This window comes from Oncorhynchus clarkii, chromosome 13 (genome assembly GCF_045791955.1).
Source record: "Oncorhynchus clarkii lewisi isolate Uvic-CL-2024 chromosome 13, UVic_Ocla_1.0, whole genome shotgun sequence".
In the NCBI taxonomy this organism is placed as follows: domain Eukaryota; kingdom Metazoa; phylum Chordata; class Actinopteri; order Salmoniformes; family Salmonidae; genus Oncorhynchus; species Oncorhynchus clarkii.
In genome coordinates, this window is record NC_092159.1 from 34,233,772 (window position 1) to 34,259,931 (window position 26,160).

General features: G+C 40.6%; 1 protein-coding gene across 1 annotated transcript in view; it reads left to right on the top strand.

The window, feature by feature from the left end:
- LOC139423892 (corticotropin-releasing factor receptor 1-like) overlaps window positions 1-26,160 on the top strand; it is a 155,588-nt gene that overhangs the window by 46,337 nt on the left and 83,091 nt on the right. Inside the window, exon 2 of the mRNA XM_071175533.1 lies at window positions 13,769-13,856. Within this exon, the coding sequence (XP_071031634.1) occupies window positions 13,769-13,856 (88 nt within the window). The remainder of the gene's footprint in view (window positions 1-13,768; window positions 13,857-26,160) is intronic.

Genomic DNA, 26,160 nt, shown 5'->3' on the forward strand with positions numbered 1-26,160 from the left:
GTGATGTTCAACGTACAATTTCAATCTATCTAATCGAATATAATCCACAGATTGCAAGTTGAAGATGAATACTTTTACAAAAAATATTAGTATATTAGTAATTGACTGACCTGGTCTCTCCAGATCTCCTAACAGTACTATTTCTAGGATCAATTTTAGATCAATGCTATGCATTTTCACCCATTCCTGAACCTGAGACCAGAAACAGGCTACCTGAGGGCAATACCAAAATAAATGGTCTATTGATTCGGTATACTCACAACAAAATCTGCAGAGATTCGATGATTTTATGCCCCAAGTATTAAACACATTTTTGGTGGCAAGAATTCTACATAATAATTTTAGCTGAAAAGCACAAAGTCTTGAATATTCCGTCATTTTATATATCAACTCATACACCCTGTACCATGGAATCGGTACATCGAAAATTGTAGCCAGCTCTGCAATGATTGTTTGAAAAAGAGAGATACTTTGAAAAAAGTATCATTTTCAATTAAACGTCAAAAAAAGGCAAAAAGGCCATTTTTAAACAATGGATGAGCTTTTCTTAGTAATCTACTTGAGAACCATATTGAGTTCAAGTAAAACTTTTGAGAAAGTGAAGCTTTTAGAGAGAGGTTTAGTGCTTTTATATTTAATAATCTCAACCCACCAATTCATATTCATTGTATAGATAGGCACGTTTTATTTTGTCTGGTTTAGCGTCCCAGATAAAGCAAAATATTTTTTGCTCAAATGATTTGAAAAACGAATCATCAGGCGTAGGCAGCTCCATAAGTAAGTGAGTTAACTGAGATATGACTAAGGAGTTAATCAGGGCAATTTTTTCCATAAATAGACAGGTATTTACCTCTCCATGGTTGCAGAATCTTGTCTATTATTACAAGTTTTCAAGGAGCAGAATTGGTACACGCAGTAAAACAGTCCATCACGAGGGAGACAAATATTAGCAATGGTATCTCACACAGACTTTCCAAAGCCTGCGAGAAAGCTCTCCCTGCTACCACATTTGGTTCATTGGAAGTTGTGGGAACGAAGCCATACAGTAGGTTTCCTGACGGGTAAAACATTTTTTAAATGTTCTGAGAACAGAAGTGAACATTTAGCCTGTTCTGGTTTTTAGGTTGAAGGCAGGTTTTGATAACATTTTACTCTGGTTCCTTGAAAGTTTTTATGGGAAGTTTTATTAAAAACACTCTTAGAATGGAAATGATAGGTTATTAAAAAAAAAGTTTATTGTGACTCGGCATCAGTGAGATTCAAACCTATAATCTTCTGTTCTTTATACATGGAATTAGTCCACTGCGCCACCAGGATGGAGCTAGCACGCCATGTTTTTTACGTATTCAAAACTTTTCAGTTTAGTCTATTCAAACAGACCCCATTTCATAGGATGCAACCTAAACAGGATAGAGAGAGTTTTGTTGATGCTAAAAACGGAATGCATATTTTTTTAAGTAACATTCTTCGAATGTTCTCTTGTGGTTTTTATGGAAGGTTTTCTTAACGTTCTCGGAAACAATTTCAAAACAATACTTTAAATAGAACTATGAGGAAACCTATAGGTAACGTTTTGCTGAAGTACTGAAATTCCCAAAGAAGAACTTTGCTTCTTAATGTTCTTGGAACAATTTGAGAACATTACTTTAAATAGAACCTAGAGGAAACCTGAAGGAACATGATTTCCTAAGTACTGAAATTCCTACAGTAGGACATTGGTTCTTAACATTCTCTGAACTAGTACATTCACAATTTTACATTCCTTAAACGTTACCAAATTGAAATACAACGTAACCATGTCTGAACTTTTAGGTAAAGTTCTGTTAAAGTAATGAAATACCAAGAAAAAATATATTTTTTGTCAAGTTACTTAATTGTGCAGAGAATGTTCCAAAGCCAAGCAACTATCCTGCACCATTCCCAGAAAGTTGTGGAAAGGTTGTAGCAAAATAACCATAGGACAACCACACTCTCACCATACGTTATGAAACATATGGTTCTCAGAACGTTATGTGCTAACTCAGTAGCTACCTTTAAAAAAAACTTCTCAGCCCGTAGAGTGTTATTTTGGTGATAGCTTTACTCATGGTTGGCGTATAGGTTCCATTTTCCCATAGAAAACTGCAGTCAGTTTCACTGAAGTGAACCAGAGCGAATCACATGAAGTCAGAGGTGACAACAGCCTCTGCTGGACACAGCACTTTTAGGTCATGAGTTGGACTCCCCCATGCCTCTGTTCTGCTCTGTTGAATAACTGACTGAGGGCAGAAGGCTGGCTTCCTGTGTTTTCCTTCCTCTCATCTCCTCTCCACTCTGCACTGTAGTACTCACTCTGGGCTATGTGTAACTCAGATGTTTGTTGGGGGAGTGTGTGTGTGTGTGTGTGTGTGTGTGTGTGTGTGTGTGTGTGTGTGTGTGTGTGTGTGTGTGTGTGTGTGTGTGTGTGTGTGTGTGTGTGTGTGCACGTGCGTGCGTGCGCTCGTGCCAGGGTGGAACCAAAAATTATTTGAATCGGTTCTAATAAAAAAAAAGTACAGGTTTATATTGATCCTTTCTGTTTCTTTTTTTAACCTATGAAATCAACAGTTTTTTACATTTAGCTCATTAAATTACTTCACTAATCAGTACGGATAGAGCAGGCAAGCTAGTTGTTTACATGCGTGATGGACAGATAAGTGTAGCCTATGGCGCAAGATGTGACTGAAATGTAGTGGGTGGGAAGAACGCAAGAGAGGGTTGGGGAGGAGGCTTGATGCGCTGTGCATCTTGTTATGACATGCATTCTCTGAATTAGAACCACAGAATTGTACCTAGGAGGAGTGGCTTCTATAGAGGAATTTTAAATCCTTTGAGCTAGTTAGCTAACAAGCTTGAGCTAGCTAGCTAACACGCTTGTGTGTGTAGACTGGCACCAGAATGAAAAGTCTTACCTATTTGTAGTTAATAAATCCAACGTGAAACGTTATAACTTGACCTATAGTAGTATAGTATCCTAAACTAGCTTTGAAAAAGGTAATCCATTCTTCTCTAGCTAATTTAAAATCTCTTTCTCTATTTTCTGAGTAAAGCTTGTAATGTTAGTACAGTAGCCTGTGCATTGGAGGGGGAGGGGCAAGTAGCCTAAACATGCACAAACACTGGCAAAGATATTCAGCTTGCAGGCAGACACCGGAATATGTTTCCGAGTGACAGAGTGAAGGCTTTGCAAAGGCGCTTTGTTGTGTTTTTTTGTATGGATCACTTTCGTTCCCGGTTCCATTTCTGTTCTTTGGATCACTTTCTGTTCCGGTTCTTGGTTCTGTTCCCTGAACCGATTCTAACCCCTGGTTTGTGCTCAAATTCATGAGTGATATGTGCCTTGAGATCTATTTGCTAGAGGTGCAGCTTGTGAGTGACAGAAGTTTCTTTACCCTTTACTTGCTGCAGCTCAGACATTCTTTCTAATTATGGTTTGAGCGTGATTGACAGATCATCATTTTCTGATTCAGCAAAAATCCCCTCTGGGATGGGTTCTTCTCAGGCTTTTGACATCACGAGTGGAGATTTCCATTCAACTCCACCCAAATTGAGATGAGCAGAAGTTATTTTTTTCAAAGCCAGCAGATAAGTGTCTCATTCAGAGTTGGCAGGAGACACTGTTGAAATATGAGGGAAAATTGAAAAATCGCAGTATTGAACCTTTAAACTGCCAACTGCACTTTTAAAAGTATACATTTTTAAACACATGCACACTCACTCCTGCCCACTTTGCTTTGGAGAGGAAGAGAGTGATATATGGGAATAATGAGTCAATGACCCCTGGATATATCTGCATGCCAACCTGCCCATGACCCCTAGGTATAAAGTATATCCGTGCCAACCCAAGGCTTTGGGGAGATTTACTTCACACTGTGCCACAGTGAGGCCTGTTGTAAAAATAGAAAAAAGACCAAATATCTCTCTCTCTCTCTCTCTTACCACCCCAAACTGCAATGTGTTGGGGCTTTGGGCAGAGACTTAATCATGCTTCTGGATCCTTTTCCAATCAGAGGATAAGGAAGGACAATGAATGTATAGGTACTCCAACAACTTGGGATATAGGGATAACAAAGACCACAAAGTCTTCATCATTTTGTCACCCTTACTTTTCTTTTTTCTTTTTACCAACCATGCACTTATTCAAATGGTTTATGAAGTGGGCATTGCTTAACACAGAAGTGTTATGCTTGGGAAAATATTCCTCATGTGTGAAAGATACCTGCTGTGCATCATCTTCACACCACACGGCTGTGTCTGAATTGGTTGAGTGAATTAAATGAATTGATGTTGTACTGTATTGGCCAGCTGCAGTGATGATGTGTGGTGATTATACGGCATTAGAGTGCATTACTATACAACCACGGCTAAGATGTTGCCAAACATGCCAATTATGTGAATGTCAGTCATAAGAAGAACTTTTCATGAATGTACGCTTGTGTTGCACTATCAAGGCTGACACAATTTTAGTGAAGACAGATTGGTCAAATATTCTGCCAGTTTATTACTATGGAAGACTGCATGCATTCTTAGAAAATTACCATGAAAAAGCAACCGGTTTTGTCAGACAGTTCCATTACTATCCACCGCAGAATAGTAATTTAACACTTGAGAAAGATTCCACATTTTGCTCATCCTGTGTTTAAGCTGAAGGTTATGCCAGAACATGCTTCTGACACAGAGTATCATTTTGTTGTGATAATGAATAACAGTTAAGAGACAGAGAGGATAAAGAATGTTTCAAGTGCAGCTCCGTGTGACACACTTTGAATTCTCCTTCCATCAACAAGGACACCAGCAAAGCAAACAAGCAAGCAGATGAGGTTACATAAAACCCCAATAATGTTCTTAGGCAGATGAGGCTATTTTGAGTGTACTGGCTCTACGCAAGATCAGGCTCCTGTGTGTGTTTTTTCTTTTAAATTCTTGCTTCTTCCTCTCTTCACGGAATATTGCTTTCCAATTTCAACACATTACGAAATGCAGGTCACAAATTTAGAGTGTCTCGTGTCGGAAACCTCAGAGGAGGGATGGGGGAGCGGGGTCTTAGATTAGTCTCCCCCTCTTCTCCTCTTCTCTGTGTGGGTGTGTGGGCCCTGAAATACCTTTTTTCCTCAATGAAGGGCCTCAGGGAGGACCTGCTGTGCTTTTCTAGTAGCCTGCAGGCTCTTCACACACAACCGATCACAGAAAGAATGGGCGGTTTGGGTTTTTGAAATACGGCCTGCATGAGTTTCATTTAGCCATCCTTGCAAAAAAAAATTCCGCCAACAATTTGGCTTGCGGGTGATTTTATGTGCCCCCCCACTAGAGGTCGACCGATTATGATTTTTCAACGCCGATACCGATTATTGGAGGACCAAAAAAGCCGATACCGCTTAATCGGTAATAATGACAATTACAACAATACTGAATGAACACTTATTTTAACTTAATTTAATACATCAATAAAATCAATTTAGCCTCAAGTAAATAATGAAACATGTTCAATTTGGTTTAAATAATGCAAAAACAAAGTATTGGAGAAGAATGTAAAAGTACAATATGTGCTATGTAAGAACGCTAACGTTTCAGTTCCTTGCTCAGAACATGAGAACATATGAAAGCTGGTGGTTCCTTTTAACATGAGTCTTCAATATTCCCAGGTAAGACGTTTTAGGTTGTAATTATTATAGGAATTATAGGACTATTTCCCTCTATACCATTTGACTATTGGATGTTCTTATAGGCACTTTAGTATTGCCAGTGTAACAGTATAGCTTCCGTCCCTCTAGTTAGCGCACGCTAACTAGCCAGCCATTTCACTTCGGTTACACCAGCCTCATCTCCGGAGTTGATAGGCTTGAAGTCATGAACAGCGCAATGCTTGACGCACAACGAAGAGCTGCTGGCAAAACGCACGAAAGTGCTGTTTGAATGAATGTTTACGCGCCTGCTTCTGCCTACCTCCGCTGAGTCAGATACTTAGATACTTGTATGCTCAGTCAGATTATATGCAACGCAGGACACGCTAGATAATATCTAGTAATGTCATCAACCATGTGTAGTTAACTAGTGATTATGATTGATTGTTTTTTATAAGATAAGTTTAATGCTAGCTAGCAACTTACCTTGGCTTACTGCATTTGCGTAACATGCAGTCTCCTTGTGGAGTGCAACGAGAGAGAGGCAGGTCGTTATTGCGTTGGACTAGTTAACTGCAAGATTGGATCCCCCGAGCTGACAAGGTGAAAATCTATCGTTCTCCCCCTGAACAAGGCAGTTAACCCACCGTTCCTAGGCCGTCATTGAAAATAAGAATGTGTTCTTTAACTGACTTGCCTAGTTACAGTGCCTTGCGAAAGTATTCGGCCCCCTTGAACTTTGCAACCTTTTGCCACATTTCCGGCTTCAAACATAAAGATATAAAACTGTATTATTTTGTGAAGAATCAACAACAAGTGGGACACAATCATGAAGTGGAACGACATTTTATTGGATATTTCAAACTTTTTTAACAAATCAAAAACTGAAAAATTGGGCGTGCAAAATTATTCAGCCCCCTTAAGTTAATACTTTGTAGCGCCACCTTTTGCTGCGATTACAGCTGTAAGTCGCTTGGGGTATGTCTCTGTCAGTTTTGCACATTGAGAGACTGACATTTTTTCCCATTCCTCCTTGCAAAACAGCTCGAGCTCAGTGAGGTTGGATGGAGAGCATTTGTGAACAGCAGTTTTCAGTTCTTTCCACAGATTCTCGATTGGATTCAGGTCTGGACTTTGACTTGGCCATTCTAACACCTGGATATGTTTATTTTTGAACCATTCCATTGTAGATTTTGCTTTATGTTTTGGATCATTGTCTTGTTGGAAGACATATCTCCGTCCCAGTCTCAGGTCTTTTGCAGACTCCATCAGGTTTTCTTCCAGAATGGTTCTGTATTTGGCTCCATCCGTCCCTGCTGAAGAAAAGCAGGCCCAAACCATGATGCTGCCACCACCATGTTTGACAGTGGGGATGGTGTGTTCAGCTGTGTTGCTTTTAAGCCAAACATAGCGTTTTGCATTGTTGCCAAAAAGTTCAAATTTGATTTCATCTGACCAGAGCACCTTCTTCCACATGTTTGGTGTGTCTCCCAGGTGGCTTGTGGCAAACTTTAAATGACACTTTTTATGGATATCTTTAAGAAATGGCTTTCTTCTTGCCACTCTTCCATAAAGGCCAGATTTGTGCAATATACGACTGATTGTTGTCCTATGGACAGAGTCTCCCACCTCAGCTGTAGATCTCTGCAGTTCATCCAGAGTGATCATGGGCCTCTTGGCTGCATCTCTGATCAGTCTTCTCCTTGTATGAGCTGAAAGTTTAGAGGGACGGCCAGGTCTTGGTAGATTTGCAGTGGTCTGATACTCCTTCCATTTCAATATTATCGTTTGCACAGTGCTCCTTGGGATGTTTAAAGCTTGGGAAATCTTTTTGTATCCAAATCCGGCTTTAAACTTCTTCACAACAGTATCTCGGACCTGCCTGGTGTGTTCCTTGTTCTTCATGATGCTCTCTGCGCTTTTAACGGAGCTCTGAGACTATCACAGTGCAGGTGCATTTATATGGAGACTTGATTACACACAAGTGGATTGTATTTATCATCATTAGTCATTTAGGTCAACATTGGATCATTCAGAGATCCTCACTGAACTTCTGGAGAGAGTTTGCTGCACTGAAAGTAAAGGGGCTGAATAATTTTGCACGCCCAATTTTTCAGTTTTTGATTTGTTAAAAAAGTTTGAAATATCCAGTAAATGTCGTTCCACTTCATGATTTTGTCCCACTTGTTGTTGATTCTTCACAAAAAAATACAGTTTTATATCTTTATGTTTGAAGCCTGAAATGTGGCAAAAGGTCGCAAAGTTCAAGGGGGCCGAATACTTTCGCAAGGCACTGTAAATAAAGGTAATACATTTTTTAAATCAAAATCGGAAATCGGCGCCCAAAAATACAGATTTCTGATTGTTATGAAAACTTGAAATTGGCCCTAATTAATCAGCCATTTCGATTAATCGGTCGACCTCTACCCCAAAGTTTAAAATAAATAAATACAATTGCATTGTTGGACAGCAAATCAGCTCCAAGGGATTTTAATTTTGGAAATCTGTTCCAAAGTATTCCTACTCATAACAGAGATACAGGTAACTTTTTTTAATTACATTTTTTATTTCACATTTGTTTAACCAGGTAGGCCAGTTGAGAACAAGTTCTCATTTACAAATGCGACCTGGCCAAGATAAAGCAAAAAAAATAAAATAAATAACAGCACAGAGTTACACATGGGATAAACAAACGTACAGTCAATAACACAATAGAAAAGTCTATGTACAGTGTGTGCAAATGTAGTAAGATTAGGGAGGTAAGGCAATAAATAGGCCATAGAGGTGAAATAATTACAATTTAGGATTAACACTGGAGTGATAGATGTGCAGATGATGATGGGCAAGTAGAGATACTGGGGTGCAAAATAGCCAAAAATAAATACAAATATGGGGATGAGGTAGTTGAGTATGCTATTTACAGATGGGCTGTGTACAGTCGTGGCCAAAAGTTTTGAGAATGACACAAATATTAATTTTCACAAAGTCTGCTGCCTCAGTTTGTATGATGGCAATTTGCATATACTCCAGAATGTTATGAAGAGTGATCAGATGAATTGTAATTAATTGCAAAGTCCCTATTTGCCATGCAAATTAACTGAATCCCCAAAAACATTTACACTGCATTTCAGCCCTGCCAGAAAAGGACCAGCTGACATCATGTCAGTGATTCTCTCGTTAACATAGATGTGAGTGTTGACGAGGACAAGGCTGGAGATCACTCTGTCATGCTGATTGAGTTCGAATAACAGACTGGAAGCTTCAAAAGGAGGGTGGTGCTTGGAATCATTGTTCTGCCTCTGTCAATCATGGTTACCTGCAATGAAACATGTGCCGTCATCATTGCTTTGCACAAAAAGGGCTTCACAGGCAAGGATATTGCTGCCAGTAAGATTGCACCTAAATCAACTATTTATTGGATCATCAAGAACTTCAAGGAGAGCGGTTCAATTGTTGTGAAGAAGGCTTCAGGGTGCCCAAGAAAGTCCAGCAAGTGCCAGGACCGTCTCCTAAATTTGATTCAGCTGCAGGATTGGGGCACCACAGGATTGGGGCAGGTGATTGGATTGGGGCAGGTGGGGCAGGTGTGAGTACATCTGCATGAACAGTGAGGCGAAGGAGGATAGCCTGGTGTCAAAGAAGCCACTTCTCTCCAGGAAAAACATCAGGGACAGACTGATATTCTGCAAAAGGTACAGGGATTGGACTGCTGAGGACTGGGGAAAAGCAATTTTCTCTGATGAACCCTTTCCGATTGTTTGGGGCATCCGGAAAAAGCTTGTCTGGAGAAGACAAGGTGAGCGCTACCATCAGTCCTGTGCCATGCCAACAGTAAAACATTCTGAGACCATTCATGTGTGGGTTTGCTTCTCAGCCAAGGGAGTGGGCTCACTCACAATTTTGCCTAAGAACACAGCCATGAATTAAGAATGGTACCAACACATCCTCCGAGAGCATCTTCTCTCAATCATCCAGGAACGGTCTGGTGACAAACAATGCCTTTTCCAGCATAATGGAGCCACTTGCCATAAGGAAAAAGTGATAACTAAGTGGCTCGGGGATCAAAACATCAATATTTTGGGTCCATGGCCAGGAAACTCCCCAGACCTTAATGCCATTGAGATCTTGTGGTCAATCCTCAAGAGGCGAGTGGACAAACAAAAACCCACAAATTCTGACAAACTCCAAGCATTAATTATGCAAGAATGGGCTGCCATCAGTCAGGATGTGGCCCAGAAGTTAATTGACAGCATGCCAGGGCGGATTGCAGAGGTCTTGAAAAAGAAGGGTCAACACTGCAAATATTGACTCGTTGCATCAACTTCATGTAATTGTCAATAAAAGCTTTTGACACTTGTGAAATGCTTCAGTATTTCAAAGTAACATCTGACAAAAATATCTAAAGTCACTGAAGCAGCAAACTTTGTGAAAATTTATATTTGTGTCATTCTCAAAACTTTTGTCCATGACTGTACAGGTACAGTGATCGATAAGCTGCTCTGACAGCTGATGCTTAAAGTTAGAGAGGGAGATACAAGACTCCAGCTTCAGTGATTGTTCCAGTCATTGGCAGCAGAGAACTAGAAGGAAAGGCGGCCAAAGGTGGTGTTGGCTTTGGGGATGACCAGTGAAGTATACCTGCTGGAGCGCGTGCTAGGGGTGGGTGTTGCTATGGTGACCAGTGAGATGTGATAAGACGGGGCTTTACCTAGCCAAGACTTATAGATGACCTGGAGCCAGTGGATTTGCAAAATAGGAAGACGATTCTAGATTTAATTTTGGATTGGAGATGCTTAATGTGAGTCTGGAAGGAGAGTTCACAGTCTAACCAGACACCTAGGTATTTGTAGTTGTCCACATATTCTAATTCAGAACGTCCAGAGTACTGATGCTAGTCTGGCGGGCGGGTGCGGGCAGCAATTGGTTGAAGAGCATGCATTTAGTTTTACTAGTATTTAAAAGCAGTTGGAGGCCATGGAAGGAGTGTTGTATGGCATTGCAGCTCGTTTGGAGGTTTGCTAACGCTGTGTCCAAAGAAGGGTCAGATGTATATACAGAACTGTGTCGTCTGCTTCCAAAACTTCCAAAATAAAGGAATCATAAAGTGTCTTAATGGAATGGTGGGCCACCACAAGCCATAACAGCTTCACTGCACCTTGACAAGTGTCTGGAACTCTAGTGAAGGGATGCGTCACCATTCTTCCATGGGAAATTCCCATCATTTGGTGTTTTGTTGACGGTGGTGGAAAATGCTGTCTCAGGCGCTGCTCCAGAAACTCAAGTGTTTAATTGCATTGAGATCTGGTGACAGAGAAGACCATGGCATATGGTTTACATCATTTTCATTTTCATGCTCATCAAGACCATTCATTCAAACCATTGACTTCCTATTGTGTTCCCATAGCCATGGTAGCCAAAATAATGGCCTGCCCAGCATGTTTATACATAATGGCATGTTAATTGCTTAGTTAACTCAGGAACCACACCTGTGTGGAAGAACCTACTTTCAATCAAATAAATGTTATTTGTCACGTGCCGAATACAACAGGTGTCAATCTTACAGTGAAGTGCTTACAAGCCCTTAACCAACAATGCAGTTAAGAAAAATATGTTTTAAGAAAGTATTTACTAAAATAAACAAAAGACAAAGAAAATGTGCAAATAGTCCGGGTAGCCATTTGATTACCTGTTCAGGAGTCATATGGCTTGGGGGTAGAAGCTGAAGCCTTTTGGACCTAGACTTGGCAGTCTCCCGAGGGGGAATAGGTTTTGTCATGCCCTCTTCACGACTGTCTTGGTGTGTTTGGACAACGATAGTTCGTTGGTGATGTGGACACCAAGGAACATGAAGCTTTCAACCTGCTCCACTTCAGCGCCATTGCTGAGAATGGGGGCGTGCTCAGTCCTCCTTTTCATGTAGTCCACAATCACCTCCTTTGTCTTGATCACGTTGAGGGAAATGTTGTCATCTCTGAGAACACACTGCCAGTTCTCTGACCTCCTCCCTATAGGCTGTCTCATCATTGTTGTTGATCAGGCCCACCACTGTTGTACCGTCGGCAAACTTAATGATGGTGTTGGAGTCGTGCTTGGCCATGCAATCATTGGTGAAGAGGAAGTACAGGAGGTGAAGAGGGAGTACCAGATGGGATTAAACACGCACCACTGAGGGGCCCCTGTGTTGAGGATGGAGGATGGTGGTCTGCTTGAAACATGTTGGTATATCAGGCTCGGTCAGGGACAGGTTGAAAATGTCAGTGAAGTGACTTGCCAGTTGGTCAGCGCATGCTCAGCGTAAATGTCCTGGTAATCCGTCACTGGTTAGTTTTTACCTGCTTTAGTTTTTGCTTTAGTTTTTGCTTGTAAGCAGGAATCAGGAGGATAGAGTTATGGTCAGATTTGCCAAATGGAGGGCGAGGGAGAACTCCCTGTGTCTCTTGGTAAATAGTTTGGTCTACAGCTTATCATGAGGTACTCTATCTCAGGCGATCAAAACCTCGAGACTTCCTTAATATTTGATTTTGTGCGGCAGCTGTTATTTACAAATAGACACAGACCCCCACCCCTTGTCTCACCGAAGCAGGTGTTCTATTTTGCCGATGCACCAAAAACCCAGCCAACTGTATGTTATCCGTAGTCGTTCAGCCACGACTCGGTGAAACATTTTTATTTTTGTATATATTTTTTTACCTTTATTTAACCAGGCAAGTCAGTTAAGAACAAATTCTTATTTTCAATGACGGCCTAGGAACAGTGCCTTGTTCAGGGGCAGAACCTTGTCAGCTCGGTGGTTTGAACTTGCAACCTTCCGGTTACTAGTCCAACGCTCTAACCACTAGGCTACCCTGCCGCCCCAAACATAAGATATTATAGTTTTTAATGTCCTGTTAGTAGGATAGTCTTGATCCATTTTATTATCCAATGATTGCACGTTGGCTAATAGGACGGATGGAAGATGCGGATTACTTACACACTGATGGCTCCTTACAAGGCACCCCGACCTACATCTCCAATATCTCCCTCTCTTCTTCGTGCGAATGACTAGGATTTAGGCCATGTCGGGGTCTGATGTAAATCCTTCGCGTCCAGCTCGTTAAGAAATAATCTTTGTCCAGTACGAGTTGAGTAATTGCTGTCCTGATATCCAGAAGCTCTTTTCAGTCATAAGAGACGTAGGCAGAAGCATTATGTACAAAATAAGTTACAAATAAAGTGAAAAAACACACACACAATAGCACAATTGGTAAGGAGCCCTTTAAACAGCAGCCATCTCCTGCGGTACCATCTCAGATATACAATACACTTTGTATCCCTCGTTTTCGCATGTTTCCATTATTTTGGCAGCTACCTGTATATGTGATTGTATACAAATGTAAGCAAGGTTTAAAATTGTGTTTTAGTCAAATATGTTTGGGCTTCTTACGGACAATTTGCAGTCTATAAATGATTTGTAATTATCTTCCGGCCCCCTGACCATTCGCTCAAGAACAAATTGGCCTGCAGCTGAATCTAGTTGATGACTCCTGGCCTATAGGGATATTTATGTGTCTACTGCATATGTTTCCCTAGGTATGTAAATAGCCAGGGTATTCAGAAGGGAAAGGGTGGAATACATGGGAATATATTCTTTATAGCCTACATGACATAATGTGCATTAATGTTTGTACTTCAGGTTCAATGGAACCAGTCCTGAAAGTTATAACTACGTTGGTTGTTCATTATACTGTACATCAGGGAATAGTGTATATAAATAACATGCAAAATATGTGCATAAAACCAACATATAAAATGAATGCAGTATTTTATGATGCTGAGACTGGGAGTATGTCTGATTGGTCAATTAATTTGATAAATTAACATCATTTTTTAAATCAGTGAACAGCATAGAAGGGCACTATTGGGAACTTGGGGATATTGTCAGCCTTTTTGTGTGGGAGGTAGGCTGACTGATGCTAGACACTAGATACAGTGTCTGCCTATGTTTCCCTCGTCTCAAGTCGACAGTGAAATTCACATCAGTATTAAACTTATGTCATCTGTCTTTCACATAACAATTGGTTTTACCCTAGTTCCAGAAATAGACTGACTAGACTTGTTTTCTCTTTATTTATTTCTCTTTTCCTGTTCAGGTGTTAACCATCTGGGCTGTGGTGATTTCCGGGACAACGGCTGACCTGACCTGCGATACACTGCTACTGCTGTCCACCAATCTCACTGGTGAGGCCCTCCTCCAATCGTATAAGGACAGTTTTCTTTGTGGGCAGGAAATATGGTGGAGGAACATTTTTGATGGTCTATCATGTTAAATAGGGAGTTTAATCATTCTGAGTTCTTCCCATCACAGAATAGGCACTGGTGGAATACTGTACATAGGCAACAACAGTCATTATTTGTCAGTCCACAGCATCAGTGGGAAACAGGAATGCAATTGGGCAAGAATGTGTTCCCAATCGAAGTCCATGTGCACTCTATTGTCCCAATCACCTATGATGACACAAAGCTTTCAAATATATATTTTTTTGGAATGGGGGGGCTGAACACACTGATTCTGCTTGTGTTTTTCTGCTTCTCATTAAGAAAAATAAGATTTGGTTCTTGTAGGTATGGTTTGAGGTGGAGGTGTTATGTTCACTATATTGTACCTTGGTAGTTATTGTTGTTTGTCCTTATTGAGTCATGGTAGCAAAACAATTCCCTCAGTGTAGTCTGAATTAATTAAGATAAATCAAGAAATATATAAGTAACTTAAAAGTTTTGGAGAAGAGGTCTTAGTCGCGCGATTTGACATCTAGCTAAGGTGTCTGGTGCAGTATTTGGGGCGGCAGCGTAGCCTAGTGGTTAGAGCGTTGGACTAGTAACCGGAAGGTTGCAAATTCAAAACCCCTGAGCTGACAAGGTAAAAATCTGTAGTTCTGCCCCTGAACAGGCAGTTAACCCATTGTTCCTAGGCCGTCATTGAAAATAAGAATTTGTTCTTAACTGACTTGCCTGGTTAAATAAAGGTAAAAAAAATAAATAAATCTCAAGTAGTGTTTTTTGCATGGAAACTAGAAGTGCACTGCAGTATCGAGTCAGCTGCTACTACGCTCGAGACTGATTTCTGAGAACATGTCTACAACTTCAGGAAGCTGTTGAACTATCGTGAAAAAAAGCACAAGCAACAGTACACACTGTTTACCAGTGCATAAAATCAGTAGCTAATTCCGTCTCTGTGGTTGTCTATAAAGCTAGCTAGTAGCTAGAAGGCACTTTGAGCAGGTAGGCAAAGTTAGCAAAATCAGCTTATCAAGCAAAAGCTTATCAAGTCACTGGCGAGTGTCAAAGTCTTTTAGTTTTTACAACTTTCTCACTATCTATTACCAGAGTGTGTGTCTCTCTGGCAGTGTTTCATAGGGAATCATGTTACTAAACATGTTGCGGTGGGACACAAGGTGCTCGCTAATGGGTTCTGAATTTTTGAATATTGAATCATGGCAGTTGGGATGCATGTGCGCATTGTCTCCATTTGTAATTTTGCCCAAAACAGTGGTAGACTCGAGTGATTACTATCAAACACATCAGCAAGTTTCCACACAATAAGTTTAGGGGCCAAGTGGTCTTTCAACATAACATTGGTGATGTGTTGTCTTATGTAAACAAGTCCCAGGCACTCTGTAATGTGGGCAGATCTGTCACTGTCTGTGGGTTCTATCAAATGATTAGATTGAGCGCAATCAGCATAGCTGTTTTTTCATGCATGACAATTCTCCGTAGGCGTTACTATCCGTGTGAATGGGCAAGTAGGCATGATCGAAATCAAAACCCAACCCTCAAATATCTAATACATCTAGGAACGTAACAGTTTCCATAAATCTCGCAAATCTCAGTTTTGGAAGATACTGACTTTATGACCATAATTATGCTATTTACACTTTGTAGTACATGTTTTGTACAATAATCAATGTTTCTGACTATTATCGATGCAACATAGGCCATTGTCAACCAGAGAATTTGTTTTATTTTTATTTCATATTTTTATGTCTAGTTGCTCTTTAAGACTTTCCTAGGGTGAGCTATACAGTATACAGTACAGTAGCTTTGTTCAGAGAGCACTTGAGATATTTCAGATGAAATTGTGTTGAGGTGAAAGGAAGACACTCCGAGATGAAATTGTGATGAGACGAAAGTACCCCGACATGCACTCAGATATAAGGGGTTGTTGTGAGATGTGCTATTACCTCTGTCAGTAGTGCCATTCTTATTGTACCCAGATGGTTCAATTGGCCCATCACAAATCGCAGTTCACCCTTCAGTTATAAAAATACATTGGATGTGTCTTCAATGGCACCCTATTGGCTTTAAAGTACACACATTTTGACTAGGGCCCATAGAGCTCTGGATAAAGTAGTGCATAACAGTATATGGGCTCCCAAGTGGTGCAGTGGTCTAAGGCACTGCATATCAGAGGCGTCACTACAGTACCTGGTTTGAATCCAGGTTGTACCACATCTGGCCGTGATTGGGAGTCCCATAGGGTTAGGCCGTCATTGTAAATAAGAATTTCTTTACTGACTTGCTTAGTTAAATAAAGATTACAGGAATAGGGTCAAAATTAGTGCACTATAAGGTGAATAGGGTACCATTTCGGACACAGGCATTGTCTGAAGTTGACTTGACTACATGACAAAGGTGTGGGCAGGAGATTTCCATAGGCTGTGGGATCTTTTTGCATGAACAGTTTATCAAGACTGTTTAATCGTCTGTGGTGGTGATGGGACTTAGAGTTGCACCTCAGTTACCCTCCATATCAATCTAGGAGTAGTCTGTGATGATTGCATATTATTTTCCATAAGGATTAGTCCTCCCACCCCTCGCACCCTTCACCCCTCACTTTCACCTCAAAGGCCAATCAAAAAGATTATGTGGAGTGATTGCTCTGTGCTGTATGTGTATACGCAGTGTGTTTGAGGACATTGGTGGAGCTCAGATCCGATAAGATCTATGATGGATTATCTCTAAGTTATCAGAGACTGCATGGGGAAGAGATGTCAGGTCATTGAGCACAATTCGTAGGCCCGTCTTTATGGCTTCCAACACTATGAGGGTTTGACTGACAAGATTCAAGACTCATTTGACCTGTAATGAAACAACAGTTTGACCTGTAGCACAAACCTTCAGACAGGTGTACAGTTGGCTATACAGAGGGCTATGAAAGGTGAAGAGCTTAAACATGGAAGCATCAAGAAAATCATGTCAAGCACATTATCCCGTCATATCAAGGATGAAATCATCCATATCTCTCACTCACCATGATAGTGTTTATAATGGGATTCAATGTGAATATTTATCTTTATCACTTCTTTGATTCCTTTTTACCCAGTCTGTTAAAAGATGGTTAGGAGAAAGGATGCCAAATATATTTCCTCTACAGTCGTGGCCAAAAGTTTTTGAGAATGGCACAAATATTAATTTCCACAAAGTTTGCTGCTTCAGTGTCTTTAGATATTTTTGTCAGATGTTACTATGGAGTACTGAAGTATAATTGCAAGCATTTCTTAAGTGTCAAAGGCTTTTATTGACTATTACATGAAGTTGATGCAAAGAGTCAATATTTGCAGTGTTGACCCTTCTTTTTCAAGACCTCTGCAATCCGCCCTGGCATGCTGTCAATTAACTTCTGGGCCACATCTGATGGCAGCCCACTCTTGCATAATCAATGCTTAGAGTTTGTCAGAATTTGTGGGTTTTTGTTTGTCCACCCGCCTCTTGAGGATTGACCACAAGTTCTCAATGGGATTAAGGTCTGGGGAGTTTCCTGGCCATGGACCCAAAATATTGATGTTTTGATCCCCGAGCCACTTAGTTATCACTTTTGCCTTATGGCAAGTGGCTCCATTATGCTGGAAAAGGCATTGTTTGTCACCAGACTGTTCCTGGATGGTTGAGAGAAGTTGCTCTCAGAGGATGTATTGGTACCATTCTTTATTCATGGCTGTGTTCTTAGGCAAAATTGTGAGTGAGCCCACTCCCTTGGCTGAGAAGCAAACCCACACATGAATGGTCTCAGGATGCTTTACTGTTGGCATGACACAGGACTGATGGTAGCGCTCACCTTGTCTTCTCCAGACAAGCTTTTTCCGGATGCCCCAAACAATCGTAAAGGGGATTCATCAGAGAAAATGACTTTTCCCCAGTCCTCAGCAGTCCAATCCCTGTACCTTTTGCAGAATATCATTCTGTCCCTGATGTTTTTCCTGGAGAGAAGTGGCTTCTTTGTTGCCCTTCTTGACACCAGGCCATCCTCCTTCGCCTCATTGTTCATGCAGATGCACTCACACCTGCCTGCTGCCATTCCTGAGCGAGCTCTGTACTGGTGGTCCCCCGATCCTGCAGCTGAATCAACTTAAGGAGAAGGTCCTTGCGCTTGCTGGACGCCCTGAAGCCTTCTTCACAACATTTGAACCGCTCTCCTTGAAGTTCTTGATGATCCGATAAATGGTTGATTTAGGTGCAATCTTACTGGCAGCAATATCCTTGCCTGTGAAGCCCTTTTTGTGCAATGCAATGATGACGGCATGTGTTTGCTTGCAGGTAACCATGATTGCAGAGGAAGAACAATGATTCCAAGCACCACCCTCCTTTTGAAGCTTCCAGTCTGTTATTTGTGTGCAATCAATCAGTATGACAGAGTGATCTCCAGCCTTGTCCTCGTCAACACTCACACCTGTGTTTACGAGTGAATCACTGACATTATGTCAGCTCGTCCTTTTCTAGCAGACCTGAAATGCAGTGGAAATGTTTTTTTAGGATTCAGTTAATTTGCATGGCAAAGAGGGACTTTGCAATTAATTGCAATTCATCTGATCACTCTTCATAACATTGTGGAGTATATGCAAATTTCCATCATACAAACTGAGGCAGCAGAGTCTTTGAAAATTCATATTTGTGTCATTCTCAAAACCTTTGGCCACGACTGTACACTTCATCATACTTAGGTTATAGGTTATTTTGTGTCTTTTTCAGAGGAAAAGGTCAGAAATATTGCTGGATTTAGAGTTCACAAATAAAGAAATGTAACGTTTTCTTTCTTCAACTGTCATTCTCATGTCATGGGGTCACCACCTTCTTCTAGAGAACTCTTGGGAAATCAATAATGAAAAAGTTCTGAGATGACACACGACGAATGGGAACATAGTCTGCCCGGCCCACCTCTGTCAGCCATCAGAGTTGTTTTTTCCTTGTCTTTTCAACTTCTACATGAAAGGGGAAAACACATCTTAGGGATGGGCATGAATGACAAATTACAATGACAAAATACTACTCCAAAATACCCTAAAAACCAATGTCTTAAAATAAAATATTATACTTTTGCAAAGTATTGTATTTAGTTAAAATACATGTATTCTGTATTTTTAAATACAAAATTACATCTGCAAGTAGCGAGCCAAACAGCAACAACATTCTCAGTAACAGTTACAGAAACGTCTTACTTGCTATGACTGTGATATGTTGGTGTTACTCTACCTTAGTTAAATGCACTGTTACTCTGGATAAGAGTGTCTGCTAAATGACCAAAATCTAAAAGGTATATGTGAAAAGTAACAACTGAAAAGCACACTGGGTATTGTCATAGGTCTAGTTTCAATTCGAATGTTTTAGATATACAGTGCATTCGGAAAGTATTCAGACTCTTTGACTTTTTTACACATTTTTGTTATGTTACTGGCTTATTCTAAAAAATGGATATAAAATCCTCATCTATCTACACACAGTACCTCATAATGACAAAGCAATTTTGTGGGGGGGGGGGGACATATCAAATGTTACTTAAGTATTCAGACCCTTTGTTGATGCACCTTTGGCAGCGATTACAACATCTAGTCTTTTTGGGTATGACGCTACAAGCTTTGCACACCTGTATTTGGGGAGTTTCTCCCACTGTTTTCTGCAGATCCTCTGAAGCTCTGTCAGATTGCATGTCGGAGCGTCACTGCAGAGCGATTTTAAGGTCTTTCCAGAGATGTTCGATCGGGTTAAAGTCTGGGCTCTGGCTGGGCCACTCAAGGACATTCGGGGACTTGTCCTGAAGCCACTCTTGCGTTGTCTTGGCTGTGTGCTTAGGGTCGTTGTTCTGTTGGAAGGTGAACCTTTACCCTCGTCTGAGGTCCTGGGCTCTCTGGAGCAGGTTTTCATGAAATATCTCTCTGTACTTTGCTCCGTTCATCTTTCCGTTGTTCCTGACTAGTCTCCCAGTCCCTGCCACAAAAAACATCCCCACAGCGTGATGCTGCCACCACCATGCATCACCGTCGGGATGGTGCCAGGTTTCCTCCAAATGTGATGCTTGGCATTCAGGCCATAGAGTTAAATCTTGGTTTCATCAGAGCATCTTGTTTCTCATGGTCAGGGAGTCCTTTAAATGCCTTTTGGCAAACTCCAAGCTGGCTGTCATGTGGCTTCTGTCTGGACACTCTGCCATAAAGGCCTGTAGAGATGGTTGTCCTTCTGGAAGGTTCTCCCATCTCCAAAGAGGAATCTGGAGCTCTGTCAGAGTGACTATCTGGTTCTTGATCACCTCCCTGACCAAAGCCCTTCTCCTCCTAATGCTTAGTCTGGCCGGGGGGGCAAGTCTAGGAACAGTGTTCTTGTGGAGCTTCAATGCTGCAGAAATGTTTTGGTACCCTTCCCCATATCTTTGCCTCGACACAATCCTGTCTCGGAGCTCTACGGACAATTCCTTCAACCTCATGGCTTGGTTTTTGCTCTGACATGCACTGTCAACTGTGTTGCCTTATATAGACAGATGTGTGCCTTTCCAAATAATGTCCAATCAATTGAATTTACCACAGGTGGACTCCAATCAAGTTAGAAACAGGAAACAGGATGCTCCTGAGCTCAATTTCGAGTCTCATAGCAAAGGGTCTGAATACTCATGTAAATAAGGTATTTCTGTTTTTAATTGTATTACATTTGCAAACATTAAAAAAACATGTCATTACACACTTTACACACTTTGTCATTATCGGGTTTTGAGTGTAGATTAATGAGAAAAAAAAGTAATTTCATCCATTTCAAAATAAGGCTGAAACGTAACAAAAGGGGTTTGAATACTTCCTGAATTTAGCAGAAAAAACATTTAGCAGACCCTCTTATCACACCATAGTGCCATCAGACGTTTGATACCAATGTAGGGTGAAAGGGGACAACAAATTGTGAACAGCTATATAAAAAATGGTATGGAAAAGTATTTTGAAAATAGAAATGACAGACTTCGAAAGTATCTTGTTAGAAAATACATTGGTGTGTAGTTCAGCCCAGTGTAATACAAAACGCAAAATACAAAATGTGACCATCTCTGACAAGACTAAAGCTTTGCAAATACATTGGGGTTCTAAAATTATTGACACGCTTGAAAAGATGTGCAAAAATGACTGTATAAAATAAATAATTGAAATACTGAGTTACATTGTATGTTCCAAAAAATGGTCGGAAATTCTATTATTGCTCAATTGCTCAGAGAAAGATGTTTTGTTTAAATATCTTCTTCTTTTTTTCAAAAACAAAGGTCAAAATTATTGACCCCCATGTTTTCAATACCTCACCTTGCGAAGATGATGACACTGAGCTGTTGTATGAGTTAGAGAACACACAGCTTAGACCATTCCTCCATACACAATCCTTCTCCATACAAACTCCTTCTAGATCCTTGGTACCCTTCATCTGTGTTTTTGCACCACCCTCTACAATTCAAACCACCAGTTTTCATTGGGTTTCAAGTTCGGAGACTGAGATGGCCAATGCAAAATGTTGATTTTGTGGCCAATTAAAATATTATTTGTGGATTTTGATGTGTGCTTGGGGAAATACAAAAAATGTATTACTTGTTAAACAAAATCTATTTCTATGAGTAATTGTATTAGCATAGAATAATATAACAAAATAAATGTTTGCACACAATATAGCTCAGTATTTTAATAACTTATTATTGCTGAAAGTATTTCTCTGCTACCTTAACTTTAGGTTATAGCCAGTTCAGCAGTTTACGTTGATACAGAAATATAGTACATCTGTGCAAAATTGCTGATGAAGCTGCAGTATTGATGTTGTCTCCCTTGAATAAGCCTGCTAATTGGATGGAAGCCATTCACTACTAATGCAATAAGCTATTTTATTCTCCCTTTAAAGATCAAAGGGTTCAGTAACAAGCACCCACACCCACACACCCACACACACACACACACACACACACAGTGCCCAGCTCTTTAATTAGCTACACGTGATTTTGAAGGGATATCGAAGTACGAGACACACATTAGCCACTATTTGGTTGCAATGAACAGCTTATTAGAAAGCAAGAATAATCCATATCCTTTTGATCCACAGGCTTTATGAGCACCCCTTTGACCTAGAAAGAGAAGATACTGTGATAAATTGTTATGAGCAGATAAAGGAGGTGTACATGGCGGTAGTGGCTTATAATTAAGGTTGTTGCAGTGCTGAGAAAGAACTCTCAGGATCTAATAGACAAGCAATTAATGCAGAGAAAACTCATCGACTTTGTTTAACACAATCGTCTCAGCCCACTTCAATAAACTGTTCTAAGAACTGCTGTTTAGAAGTCGGCGCATTGACGGGGGATGGCTGGCGTCAATAGACGTTGACATATCAAACTTGTGGGTGTGTGTGTGTGGGGGGGGGGACTTCAATGGGGTTATTTACAGCGGCACCCTCACATTATTACTTGCTGCTGTGTAAACGTAATGCATCCAGTAAGATATTAAACAGCCCCCATAATTGTATAATTGGTCATTTATTCTATAGGCTTTGTCATTCCATTCCCAGGATTCAGAGCATGTTTTCCTATGGATTTGATGTTCCTTTCCACCAATGCTCACCATGTATCCTGCTATCTGCAATAGAGGATGTTTCCTCCCTTTCACATGTCAAGAGAGTACTGGGTTGGCCTTTCTAGGGAGTTTTTCCTAGCCACCGTGCTTCTACACCTGCATTGCTTGCTGTTTGGGGTTTTAGGCTGGGTTTCTGTACAGCACTTTGAGATATCAGCTGATGTACGAAGGGCTATATAAATACATTTGATTTGATTTGATACTCTCTCTCTCTCATTCTCTCTCTCCCTGGCTCCATCCATCTCTGAAATGTGTGCCCATTAAACAGAGGGAAGCTTAGGGAAAGTATACGGATCAAACAGTGATTAACATCTCATCTCAGATTTCCTGAATCGGTGTCTACTCCCCTTAATGGGCCACTGAAGGCCAAGATGCCACCACAGCCATGATTTATCAATGCTATTACACCAACAAGTTGTTGAATTGGTTGTAGTATTGAACGTCCCCCTTAAAAAAAATCTGAAATGACCACCATAAGTAATTCCTACATTCTGGCCTATTTGTATTTATCCCTGATTTGTCTGGGTTAGATATCTTATCTTCAGAGCTTATCCTGTACTCATCACACAGTTACTAATACCTTTCAGTGTGTGGGAGAGAGCGAGAGCGGTACTGCCCAGCCTGCCTATCCATCAATCATCACAGTAAGCCAATTATTGAGAACAAAAAGCTTGATTTTACTTGAAATGGTGTAAAAAGATGATTGCAATTGTTTTAGGCTCTGTTTCTAACATCTGCGGTTTGCATGAGTCATGGTTTATTAATTGAGCTTTAAACTTATCAAATTGCATCTAGAACGTGTGTGTGGGTTAACCCGTCACATGAATGAATGCGTGAGCACAGCATGTATGTGAGTGGTATGTTTTTTATAACCAAGAAAGTTGACTGAGAACACATTCACAGCAACAACCTGGGGAAGTGTTACAAGCTGGGGATAATTAGGTGGCCATGATGGCAAGATTTGGAATTTAGCCAGAACACTGGGGTTAACCTCTTGAGTGTAGGGGGCAGTATTTTGATGTTTGGATGAAAAACGTACCCAAATTAAACTGCCTATTTCTCAGGCCCCCAAATCTAGAATATGCATAAAATTGTCAGATTAGGACAGAAAACACTCTAACCTCTATTTTGAAAGCTCCATGTTCCATAGCCTGCCTTTGCTCCATTTAAATGGATATCAACCAGATTTCATATGGCTTCCCCATGGTGTGAACAGTCTTTAGACATAGTTTCAGGCTTTTATTATGAAAAATGAGCGAGAAAGATCACATCGCGTCATTGTATGGCTGGGTGCCAGCAGCGTTTTGTATGCGCAACAGCTTGGAGCAGCCATTTTCTCTCTCTCTCCTATTGAAGAAGCTACATTCCCGGTTGACATATTATCGATTATAGATTGTAAAAACAACCTGAGGATAGATTATAAAAAATGTTTGAAATGTTTCTACGAACAATACAGATAATATTTGGAATTTCCGTCTGCGATGTCGTGACCTCTCGAGCCTGTGGATTTCTGAACATAACGCGCCAACCAAATGGAGGTATTTTGATATAAAAATAATCTTTATGGAACAAAAGGAACATTTATTGTGTAACTGGGAGTCTCTTGAGTGCAAACATCTGAAGATCATCAAAGGTAAGCGATTTAATTTATTGCTTTTCTGACTTTCGTGACCAATCTATATGGCTGCTAGCTGTTTGTAATATTTTGTCTACTGAGAGAGATGTCCTTACATAAACGCTTGGTATGCTTTCCCCAAAAAGCCTTATTGAAATCTGACACGCCAGGTGGATTAACAACAAGCTAAGCTGTTTTTCGCTATATTGCACTTGTGATTTCATGAAAATTAAATATTTTTAGTAATTTAATTTGAATTTGGCGCTCTGCAATTCAGCGGTGGTTGATGAAAATGATCCCGCTAACGGGATGGGTGCATCAAGAAGTTAACACCACTACTCTTACAATAGTTGCCATGGGATCTTTAATGACCACAGAGAGTCAGGACACCTGTGGGCTAGGTATTCCGCTAGCGTCCCACCTCTACAACATCCGGTGAAATTGCAGAGCACGAAATTCAAAATAGATAAATCGTAATATTAAGCATTCATGAAAATACAAGTGTCTTACATCGTTTAAAAGCTTAACATCTTGTTAATCCAACCGCTTTGTCCGATTTCAAAAAGGCTTTACGGCAAAAGCATACCATGTGATTATCTGAGGACAGCGCATACAACAGCATTAAAAACATTTTTCAAACCAGCAGAGGCGTCACAAAAATCAGAAATAGCGATGAAATAAATAACTTACCTTTGAAGATCTTCCTCTGTTTGCAATCCCAAGGGTCCCAGCTACACAACAAATGGTTGTTTTGTTCGATAAAGTCCTTCCTTATATCCCAAAAAAGTCAGTTTATTCTGTGCATTAGATTCTGTAATCCATCCGTTCCACTCGTTCAACATGCAGACAAAGGAATCCCAAATGTTACGGGTAAACTTCATCCAAACAAGTCAAACAACATTTCTAATCAATCCTCAGGTACCCTAATATGTAAATAAACAATAAAAGTTAAGACGCAATGTAGTATGTTCAATACCGGAGATAAATAACGAAGTGCGCGCCCTCAACCATGCGCGCCACAAGACTGGAGTCCTAACGAGGGACACGTTGGAAAAACTACAACTACTTGCTCATTTTTCAAAAAACAGGCGTGAAACCCTTTCTAAATACTGTTGACATCTATTGGAAGCCATAGGAACTGCAGTCTGGGAGGAATTCCTTTGAATATCACAGACTAGCTTTGAACTAGCCTGTGTTCTCAAAAAAAAATTCTAGATGGATTCTACTCGGGTATTCGCCTGTCATATCAGTTATTATTGTAACAGTTTTAGAAACTTCAGAGTGTTTTCTATACACTACTACCAATGATATGCATATCCTAGCTTCTGGGCCTGAGTAACAGGCAGTTTACTTTGGGAACGTCAGTCATCCAAACTTCCGAATACTGCCCCCTAGCCCAAAGAGGTTTTAACATCCCATCTGAAAGACAATAATAACTGTCCTGGGGTATTGGGATATTATATTTTAGACCAGAGGAAAGAGTGCATCCCACTGGTCCTCCAACACACTTTTAGCAGGAGCTGGTCTCCCATCCAGAGACTGACCAGGACCAAATCTGCTTAGCTTCAGAGGCAAGCAGGATGGTATGCTGTTGGCTATTGTTATGGTAGCTGGTTTAGAGGCAACAGTACCACCAGTGCACTGAGGAGTGGCGCCTGTCTCTCGTAGATGTGTGATGTTTGATTTCTTGATAGAGTTTTTGAGACCAGTGTGAAGTGTACACTCTGAGAGCTACAGTAGGGTGACTTTGACCTTTCTTCAGTTGCGTTCAGTCAGCCACACTGGTAGAATAGAGGGCATTGACCTCTGCTACTGTACAGAAGAACGTCATGAGATGGGGCTCGGTCTTTGGAGATGGGTAATCTATTAGATTTCCCATTGAATACATACAGTACTGTAAAATTGTTTACTGAGATGGAAAAGCAAATTCAATACTGTGTATCTCTATGGGTTTTCGATGTATCAGAGAGATCACAGGGATCAGCTTGCACTGTATTGGCTCTGAGCCTGTATAGGTTGC